At 36.5% G+C, this 9,999-nt stretch overlaps 3 protein-coding genes across 3 annotated transcripts in view; 2 read left to right on the top strand and 1 right to left on the bottom strand.

Moving 5' to 3' along the window:
* Window positions 1-447: 447 nt before the first annotated feature.
* Window positions 448-9,999, bottom strand: part of Sol1 — a 42,204-nt gene continuing 32,652 nt past the window's right edge. The window contains exons 8-11 of the mRNA XM_014231307.3: window positions 1,452-1,615; window positions 1,134-1,386; window positions 858-1,062; window positions 448-797 (exon numbers count right to left, since the gene is read on the bottom strand). Of these exons, the coding sequence (XP_014086782.2) occupies window positions 461-797; window positions 858-1,062; window positions 1,134-1,386; window positions 1,452-1,615 (959 nt within the window). The 3' untranslated portion in view covers window positions 448-460. The remainder of the gene's footprint in view (window positions 798-857; window positions 1,063-1,133; window positions 1,387-1,451; window positions 1,616-9,999) is intronic.
* Window positions 1,609-5,422, top strand: DNAlig3 (DNA ligase 3). The gene is made up of 9 exons (XM_014231306.3): window positions 1,609-2,014; window positions 2,075-2,268; window positions 2,344-2,520; window positions 2,582-2,751; window positions 3,300-3,369; window positions 3,431-3,612; window positions 3,672-3,792; window positions 3,865-4,997; window positions 5,062-5,422. Exons 1-9 carry the CDS (start codon window positions 1,654-1,656, stop codon window positions 5,168-5,170), a joined length of 2,517 nt encoding a protein of 838 aa, XP_014086781.2. The 5' UTR covers window positions 1,609-1,653; the 3' UTR covers window positions 5,171-5,422.
* Window positions 5,481-9,995, top strand: LOC106615194 (probable cytochrome P450 9f2). The gene is made up of 4 exons (XM_014231309.3): window positions 5,481-5,751; window positions 8,443-8,947; window positions 9,036-9,690; window positions 9,762-9,995. Exons 1-4 carry the CDS (start codon window positions 5,549-5,551, stop codon window positions 9,932-9,934), a joined length of 1,536 nt encoding a protein of 511 aa, XP_014086784.2. The 5' UTR covers window positions 5,481-5,548; the 3' UTR covers window positions 9,935-9,995.

Below are 9,999 nucleotides of genomic sequence, written 5' to 3'. Positions count from 1 at the left end.
CACGACCTTCAAGTGTGGTGTACGAAATGCGAACGCATCAGCTGTTGCCGGACTATTTGTTTATACGCGTATATAGCGCGCAATCTTTTCAAATTTGACACCTGGAAATTTTCTTCCCACTAAGAGTGTTGCCACGTTATAAAAACAGAATGTTTGTAATTCGAAAGTATTTTACTTATTAAACAAAGAAGTCACTTTCTTGAAACAGCGTAAAGTTTTCCTGTTGTGGACTACTGCTGTCGAACATAGACGGATATATGTAAGACGGAGCTCTTCCAACTACTACGACCAGACCGTCTAAGAAGCAAACCTTTAATTTTTATGCAGTTTTTTACATTGCATAATTCAAAAAAAAATCCATTTACTTTCATACACATATGTATGTGGACATATATTTACAGCAACTCACCATCTATAGAAATCAAAAATTCTGTAAAACTCAGTTAGTTACACAATTTCTTTAAATTATTATTTTGAAATATGCAAATAGTTTTAACAACATTATCAGAGTAAATGCATTTTGAAGACTGTAATATGATTTGAGGATACCACTACTGCGAGATATATAGCTCTGCATTGAGGTATTTTCCACGCGCGACCGTTTTCCTTGATAATCGTATAGAGCACGAAATCCAGTTTTATCGAAACGGTCGTTTGAATAGAAAGAAACCCGAAAAAACCGACCATCTGAACGCACCTCAAATTTATCCCGTTTACCACAGTATCTTCCATATTTGCGATCAGTGCTCATAAAATTCGAAAATTCCACATAATCGCTTGCTGTCAGATATTCACAACTAAAAGCACACATTTTTGTATTTAACTCAATGAGATTAATGTAAAATAAACCGACTCACGTGCCGATACCCTCAACATCAAAGAAAGTAAATCGTATAATGACACGCTCATCTGGTTCACCATAGAAGTAGTAATGACAAATCATATTTTGTGGGTAATAACCAGGAAAGTTCGGAGACCCAAACCAACCGGATTTCCGATTTGTACTATTATACGTGAACGTACAATTTTCATCAACTTGCTGTCCCGTGGATATCCCAAAATCTGAAAACAGTTATTGGAAATCAGGGATTGTGCTAAATTAATACATTATATAAAGATATATGTCAACGTACTCTTTACAAACTTATACTCTGCTTTGAAGCCGTAATAATTGATTTTCGAACCTGTTGGCGGATACCGGCCAATAAATTGGAGTAGCAACTTCGGCCCATTCGACATGATAGGTTTGGGTAGAAATGCTCCACAAAATGTTTCAGCTGGTTCGTATTTCCCACGTACTTGAGTAAGCAGCTGTAGCACATCATTTGTCTTGCATTCTGTAGCGTTTTTATTTTCTGCCGGAATGTGGAAATCCAAAAATTTGATCTAAAAGTTCGGAATGAAAAAGCTGTTGCATTTCAAATAAATATGTATCCAAATCGTATACTTGCCTGCACCCTCTCGTCGGCGCCGCCGTAAAATTCAAATCGACACTGCACTCTCGAGGGCGACAACACTGGTATGATATTGACATTTGGAACTGTGGGGAACAGCTGAGCTGTGTCAAAACGACCGGATTTGTTTACACGCGAATCATATATTTGCTTACAATTTTCTGTGGAAGAAAAGATTATGTTTTCAAATTGTATTTGAATGTTAAAAAGTATACAAATTAATTTATTTACAAAACATTTTGCCACCTTAATACGAGCAAGTCGATTATTTACGAAAGAAATGAGCAAAAATCAAGACAACCGGCTAGAGACATTTCGCCACATCTGTGATGAAATTGGTGAAGAGCGTAGTTACAACAACAAATCACAATTGTTGAAAGAGTTTTTACATAAAGGATCAGATCGGAAAAGTTTTAAAGGAGATACGCTACTGTGGATACGAATGCTAATACCTGGCGCTAGTCAACGCGTCTACAATTTACAAAACAAACAAATGTTAAAGTTGTTTTCTCGTATATTTGTTTGTGAGCTGCAGGAGATGCAGCGTGAACTGGAGCAAGGCTAGTATAAATAGTCACCTAAAGTTAATATGCACGAAATACGAAATTTAATATTTTCAGATGGTGATGTTTCCGAAACATTGCGCAAATACTTTGAGTCATCAAAACAAGTAAAACCGCAAACAGAAAGTACACTTTATCTTCAAGACGTTGAAGAGTTTCTTATAAAACTTGAACAGCGCACAAAAGAGGACGAACAGACCGATCTGCTGCGGCATTTATGCAAGCAAGCAACTTCTTTGGACTTAAGAACGGTGTGTGTATAATATTTAATTGTATTTCGAATTTCAACATTCATATATGTATTTCCTAAATTGTACTAAAAATAGATTATACGTCTAATCAAGCAAGACCTGCGTATAAATGCCGGAGCGCGTCACATTCTCGACGCATTTGGACCACTCGCCTACCCTGCCTATCAATCGTCTCGAGATTTGGAAGCAGTCGTCAAACAATTTGCTGGTACAGGGAAACAACAAGTAGCATCACCCATCAAAGCAACTAAAGTAAATTAATTTAAACGTAGATAGCAGATTAATTTTGTAGTAAATAATTTTCATTTTCAAGGCAACTGGTCAAATTGGTTGCGTACAAGTAATGACACCCATTTCTCCTATGCTGGCTAATGCCTGCAAATCCGTGGAAGAAGCTTTTAAAAAATGTCCAAACGGCTTATATACTGAAATAAAGTACGATGGAGAGCGCGTGCAAATACACAAACAAGGGAGCGAGTTCAAGTAATTTTTGAATTCAATAAAAAAACAAGAAAACACGTTAACTTCGGTTGCACCGAAGCTGTAATACCCTTCACAAATACAAAAGATTCCATACAAGAACTGGATTTAATCGGACAGTAGTCCGATCTAAACAATTTCTTCCAATATTGTATAATTGCCTTAAACAATAATACGTGCCAAATTTCTCGTCAAATAAAATAGTTTTCTATGGTATACAAGGACATGATTTTCATCGTTCTGTTTATATGGCAACTATATGTTATGGTGGTCCGATATTGACGGTTCCGATAAATGAGCAGCACATGGGTAGAAAAGGAAATGTGCCAAATTTCCGACACATATCTCAAAAACTGTTGTACTGGTTCGCGTATATACAGGCAGACAGACGGACATGGCTAAATCGACACCGCTCGTCATGCCGATTATTAATATATATATTTTATAAGGTCTGCGCTGTTTTCTTCTGGGTGTTACAAAGTTCGTGGCAAATTTAGTATACACTTTTAAGGGTATAAAAATTAATGTTGTGAAATTCTTTGCTTTTCTAGGTTCTTCAGTAGAAATTTAAAGCCTGTGATGGACCATAAAATCAAACGATTCCATGAACTCATACCGAAGGTAATCCACATTTTCATATTATTTTATTTCCTTGTTACAAATATTACTTTGTCCACTGAAGGCTTTTCCAGGAGGCGGCGATATGATTTTGGATTCAGAAATCATTTTAGTCGATACCATAACTGGTAGTTTACTGCCATTCGGTACTTTAGGTGCGCATAAAAAGAAAGAATTTTCACACGCAGAGGTGTGCATTTTCACTTTTGACTGTCTACTCTATAAAGGAGAGGATTTAACAAACGTGTATGTGAAATCAGTTACAAAATATAAACAAAATAGCTAATACAATTGTTTTTACTTAGACCTTTCCATAAACGCAGAAAAATATTGGAGGAAAATATAAATCCCATAAAATCTTGTGTTGAGCTTTCAGAAAGTCAATTTCTAAAAACCAAGAGCGAGGTATCACTTATGACCGCTAAGGTATTATTCAAATATTTCTTGCGTCTTACTCATGCTAATAATTCAGTTATTATAAAAATATAAATTTTATAGGTCTTAAAAGCCAATCTCGAAGGTGTGGTGTTGAAGAATCCAAATGGGACCTACCAACCCGGCAAACGTGGTTGGCTGAAAGTCAAGAAGGACTACCTCTTTGGCGGCAAAATGGCCGATACTGCAGATTTGGTTGTGTTGGGCGCTTGGTTTGGTTCCGGCAAAAAAGGCGGTATTTTGAGCATATTCCTAATGGGCTGCTATGACACTAGAGATAGACTCTGGAAGACTGTTACCAAGGTACACTCCGGCCTAGATGATGCCGAAAATGAACAAGTGCATGAGGAGCTTATGAATCTAATGGAGCGTGCTGATCCAAATCAAGTACCCACATGGCTATTATGCAAAAAAGCTCTAGTGCCTGATTTTTTAGCAAAAGTGCCGAATAAAATGCCCGTTTGGGAGATAACGGGTGCAGAGTTCACCAAATCGGAGGCACACACTGCGGCCGGGATTTCAATACGATTTCCGCGCATAACAAGGCTTCGCGTGGACAAATCTGCCGACCATGCAAATGATTTGGAATATCTGCAGAAACTTTTTGAAGCCTCAAAAAATGATGTGAATGTTGATTTGTTGCTTTCAAATTGTGATGATAAGAATGGTGTAGTAAATGTAAAAATTGAAGAAATAGACTCCAAAATTAATCTAACGCCAAAGAAAAATCGCAAAAATGACAATGAAGACGATGCATTGCCAGGAAGTAGCGTTAAGTTGAAGAGAAAAGCTGACGAGTTGGAGAAAAAATTTAGCGAAAATAAAAAGAGGAAAACGCAGAGTCCAAACGTGAAGACGGAAAATGCTGCAGCCATGGTGAAGATTGAAGGAAAGCACAGTAAACAAACGAAATTGGATTTTAGTTCGCTCGTCAAGAAAGAAGATAAATTTCGTGATTTCGTTAAGAATGTCAACATAAAGACAGAATCTCAAACTAATCAATGCAGTGGGGAGGTGAAAAAAGAAAGTGACATATTTAGTCATTTAGTGGCACACTTTGGCAGCGAAGTAGGCGATGAGCAGTTCAAGTGTGCTTTTGTGTCGAACAGTGGTTTAGTGGCTAAAAATCCAAAAGATGCGAATATTGTGTTCCACGCAACTACATTATGCTCCAGCGATAACTTCAGTGAATTTAGGTAAGAATCATTCTCGACTTTGAATTTCATAATAATTTTAATTGTATTTGTTTCGCATACGCAGAGATCATTACAAACGGACGGCCCGGCACTTAAGCATTGATTGGCTGCGTGATTCACTGAGGGAGGGCAAGTGTATGGCTTATCCCATATATGCTGTTGTGCTCCAATAGCAACAAAAACTACTTTAAGCAAAAAGTTGAATGAAATTGTATAGTGTTGTTGTTAAATTTAACATTATTTTAATTTCACAAATAATTATCCATGTTACACATTTAGAAGCGGTTGGGTCTTATCACACCGGCGGATAATAGACGCCGTTTGTTTATATTTTTGATAGCAATTTAGAAGTGTACATATGTATATATTTATCAAGTATTACTGCTTTGTCGAATAAAGCTTCTGAAAAAGCTCTGATAACTGCATATTTTTGTCCCTCCCACTTGCAAATGCACACAGCCTTTATATTAAAACGCAGTTCAGTTTCATAATTTCAATCAGTTGCGCTGCAGTCGTCAATCAAAACAATTGTGTTCTAAAAATTGTACAAAATGTTGTGGGAAGCGTTATTTGTCGGCTCAACTTTGCTATATATATTTTATCGTTGGGCCACAGCAAATTTCGACTTCTTCGAAAAGCGTGGAATACCGTACGACAAGCCGTTTCCGATGTTTGGCAGTTTAACTCAAATTACCCTGCGTCGAAGCTCCATATTTCATACGATCAAAGATCTCTATAATAAGCAAAAAAGCAGGTGAGTTAAAGTAAAACAATGAAAAACGTTATAGCATAATGGTTTAATAATTTTTATATACATATGTATATACTTTATACGGTCTATGACGCTTCCTTTTGAAAGGCTTTTCAATATGGTATTCTTACTGCAGATGTCAATTTTAGGGTCATTGTGAGTTGTTTCGTTGTTGTTTTTGTAGCAGATATAATTCGTTAATATATATATTCTATACTAAAAGCATGAAGCATTAGATATTATTTGTATCATGATCAAGAACAAATAAGACGCAGTATTATTGTTTTTGTTTGTAGTGTAGGTGACATGTATAGACATTTTAGGTGTTTGTATTAGGCATTCCATACAGATATATGTGCATATACAGTGCGTTAAAAAAATAACTGTTTTTCCTTTGCGGGTTCAATTCACGGAAAACAATTTTTATTTTTTTTTTGCATATTAACACATGCAACACGTACGTAAATTGAAACATTGGAGCCGAATCTGTACTCAATCGAAACAAGAAAACCATCTTGTTATTTTGGATTGGCCATCACAGCCACCAGACGCCAATCCAATAGAGAATGTTTGGACTTTAATGAAAGCTAAAAAATATCAAGAAAACATTTAACGCCAACTAAAGATTTCATTCGTCTACTCCAACATACTAGGAGGTAGCTTTCTGTGGAATATGTGAAAAATTTAGTTGCAAGTTGCCTTCAAAGATCTCAGGCTATTATAGACAGAGATTGAAGCAAGTATTCAATAAACGTCAGCTATAACAAAACAATGTATTTTCTATAATTATTGTACAATATCTTTTCACAATAAACGCTACCTACAATATCGAAAACGAAAACGTTATTTTTAAAACGCACTGTATACAATAATGAAGTACAATGAATTTCAATTCAGTTAGAACATCAATCAAGCAAAATTATAAGAGAGCAAAGTGCGTTATTAAGTGGTTTCGCTCACTAGAAATGCAGCAATATTCAAAATAGTGCAGAAGCTTCAGATATTCATAAAGCTTTCCTTGTCACTTTCAATTCTATATACAAAGCTTTCGGCACGAAATACAACTTCTTTCTATTTAAAAGCTTTTTAAATACTCTTTAGTACACAATAACCTTATCTCAATGCTAGTGTAATGATTAACTGGACTTTATGTAGAGGTAAATAGCTTTTATGCTCTTATCAGCATAACATGATTGTTGTTGTTGTTGTTGTAGCAGAAAACATTTCCAAAATTTCCGATATCTAAGGAAATCATTTAAACCAATTAGCTCGAGATTCTACATTTTGTTTATAATATTGACAGATGCTTTAAATTATATTAAAATAAAATATGACGTAATTTTACCAGAAATATGGGCTAAGGTATTCTTAAGTTGCAACAAGCTGCTTTGTACCGCTCTCAGAAGATGGAATCGGAAATTGGTGTACTGTAAAATTTAACATAAAAGTGAGACTTTGAAAAACGAGAGCTATACTATTTAATACTCGTTGTCGTCCGAACTTGCATTTTCCTTGGTCATGTTGGTTTCGCCTCATTTTGAGATCTCCATTCGCTAGACTGTTGAATTGTTTCGACGTCATATTCATAAACTCACGTCGCGTCATCAGTGATGTAGCGTTTGGTGAATGTAGGGTTTTCAGCTACGTTGTCAATCATCCCATTTGCGTCTCCTACTCGACGACGTTTTTATAAAAGTTTCGGGTATTTTGTTTGCATTGACATTCTTCATACCCAAAACATTAACCCAAATATGTTGAGTCGATCTGTTTCTTAACCTTTTTCGATGTTACCGTCATTAATAAGGGTGTCCTAGTATGAGGCATGAAGAAAGTTTTCGCTGACTTCACGTCTTTCACTTTATGCTTTGTGCCACTGAGATATTTGTTTTAGTGATGAAGTGGACTTCTCAAAACACTTCTGCAACATTTGCAGCGGTTGCGTAACCGTGCTTTCATTGGACACTCAAAAGTTCAACCACACTTGTTAAATTTTTTTCCCATGGTAAAAATCGTAGTTGACATATGCAGAAATTTTTTTTTTCAAATTTTATCACCAGCTTCCCCAGTAAAATCTTATTTATTTAGCTCAAGAGTAAAGATGGTTTAGTTACCCGGTTTGTTGGTGGCCAATAGTGTATTGGTAGGCAAGTGAGAAATCTTCAGAGTGTTGCTTGCTGGTTTTAGTTTCAACCCCTTGTCTTACGATTAAATTTCAAAGAATAAAATTAATTTAAAAATAAATAAAATTTTAGATAATAAGAGAGCCAAGATAATAGAAAAATATCATAACAGTTGTTTTTAAGTTTTATAAATTTAGAGCTATTACTTTTAAAGCATTTAAATATGTGGCCGGCATTGACCGCCAGTATCGAATTTGGCACAGAAAATGTTTGCGGGCGACACTCATCATTTCCATTCAAGGGGTTAAACCCGGCTGCGGAAATTGTACGATATTAGTACGAGTAATGTTGTCTGATGCGAAAGCTTTTTTGCTGGAAGTTGGAAAAATTATTGAATGATTTTTGTAAGTAGAGAAAATGATATCTGCTTTATCTAAGCACCCAAGCTAATACTCGTATATGAGTTCTCTGATTTTTTTTGTCCCTTTATTCCAAAGTCAGCACAACTTCTCTTCTCTTAAATAGTTCTTTTAATCCAATAAGACAGAGTCCTAATAGCTATTTTTTATTCCAGTGTTTATGGCATATTTTTCCAGACGACACCTATATTTCTTATACGAGATCCGGAAATTTTGCGAAAAATCACTGTCAAAGACTTTGATCATTTCGTGAACCATCGCGACTTTTTCGGTGACAGTCCACATGATCTATTTAGTAACTCCTTGATTCAATTGAAGAATGACAAGTGGAAAGATATGCGCAGCACCCTCAGTCCTGCTTTTACCGGCAGCCGACTTCGTCAAATGTTCGAATTGATCAATCAAGTGGCCGAGGATAGTGCAAAATATCTGCAGCAATTGCAATCGGAAGGAGATGGCGAGGGTGTCGAGTTAGAGTTAAAGGATTATGCGACGCGTTTCGCCACCGACGTCATTGCATCAACGGCATTTGGTCTGCAAGTAAATTCTTTCGAAAATAAAGAGAATCAATTTTTTATGTTGGGCAAGAAGGCGACCACATTCAATTGGAAAATGAATTTAAGGTTCATTCTCTTCATGCATTTTAAGGATCTGATGAAGGTAAGTAAAAATTACTTAATATTCAAGACTGCATCTCGACCCAAACCGAGTTGTGTGATTATATATGTACATCACAACTCTCTTCCAGTTGCTAAAAGTGGACCTTTTTGACGCAAGCATAACGAACTACTTCCGTTACCTCGTCCTCGATGCTTTGAAATACCGCAAGGAGCACAATATCCGTCGCGCCGACATGATTAACTTACTTATGGAGGCTCGCGGCCTCTTTCCCTCCGACTCGCCGAAGTCACACAGTCGCAATTGGACTGACACAGAAATGATAGCGCAGTGTTTCATTTTCTTTTTCGCTGGCTTTGAAACGATCTCGACCCTGATTTGCTTCGCGACGCAAGAGCTAATGGAGAATCCGGACGTGCAGGAGAAAGTGTATCAGGAAATTGCGGAAGTTAATGAACGACTTGAGGGAAAACAAGTGACCTATGAGGCCTTGCAGGGCATGAAGTACTTAGATATGGTTATAAGTGAAACATTACGGAAGTGGCCAGGCGCCGTTAATCTTGATCGTGAGTGTACGAAAGATTTTGTGTTCGAAGCAGATGGAAAACGCATTGAAATAAAGAAGGGCCAAACTATTTTGATACCCGTGGTGGGTCTACAACACGATCCTCAATACTTTCCGAATCCAGAAAAGTTTGATCCCGAACGTTTTAGCAATGAGAATAAAGACAAAATCAAGCCATTTACATATATGCCTTTTGGTGAAGGCCCCAGAAATTGCATTGGTGCGTTATTGCGTTTCCTACTTTTTTTATCTAATGTGTTGTATTTATTGTGAAAATCTACTTTTTTTCAGGTTCTCGTTTCGCGCTTTTGGAAGCAAAGGCTATATTGTATTACTTGGTGCGAGGCTTTCACATTGTTCCAGCCAAAAAGTCAACGATACCTATGGTATTGGGTAACACTGGCTTTCAGGTGGCGCCAAAGAACGGGTACTGGTTTAAGCTAATTAGCAGAAGCAAAATCTAAATTATATGTTTATATATATGTATGGTATATGTTCAATAAAAGGCAGTACTAAATTTGAAAACACT

Source organism: Bactrocera oleae, chromosome 2 (assembly GCF_042242935.1).
Source record: "Bactrocera oleae isolate idBacOlea1 chromosome 2, idBacOlea1, whole genome shotgun sequence".
Classification (NCBI taxonomy): domain Eukaryota; kingdom Metazoa; phylum Arthropoda; class Insecta; order Diptera; family Tephritidae; genus Bactrocera; species Bactrocera oleae.
Note: the sequence above shows the minus strand (reverse complement) of the source record. Positions and strands in the feature narration are given on the sequence as shown.

Bases quoted from the DNA above. Each gene is read 5' to 3' on its own strand.
- LOC106615194 (XM_014231309.3), top strand. From the start codon at position 5,549: ATGTTGTGGGAAGCGTTATTTGTCGGCTCAACTTTGCTATATATATTT. The intron at 5,752-8,442 runs GTGAGTTAAAGT...TTTTTATTCCAG, and splicing joins TATAATAAGCAAAAAAGCAG to TGTTTATGGCATATTTTTCC. The intron at 8,948-9,035 runs GTAAGTAAAAAT...ACTCTCTTCCAG, and splicing joins ATTTTAAGGATCTGATGAAG to TTGCTAAAAGTGGACCTTTT.
- DNAlig3 (XM_014231306.3), top strand. From the start codon at position 1,654: ATGTTAAAAAGTATACAAATTAATTTATTTACAAAACATTTTGCCACC. The intron at 2,752-3,299 runs GTAATTTTTGAA...TTGCTTTTCTAG, and splicing joins AAACAAGGGAGCGAGTTCAA to GTTCTTCAGTAGAAATTTAA. The intron at 4,998-5,061 runs GTAAGAATCATT...TCGCATACGCAG, and splicing joins GATAACTTCAGTGAATTTAG to AGATCATTACAAACGGACGG.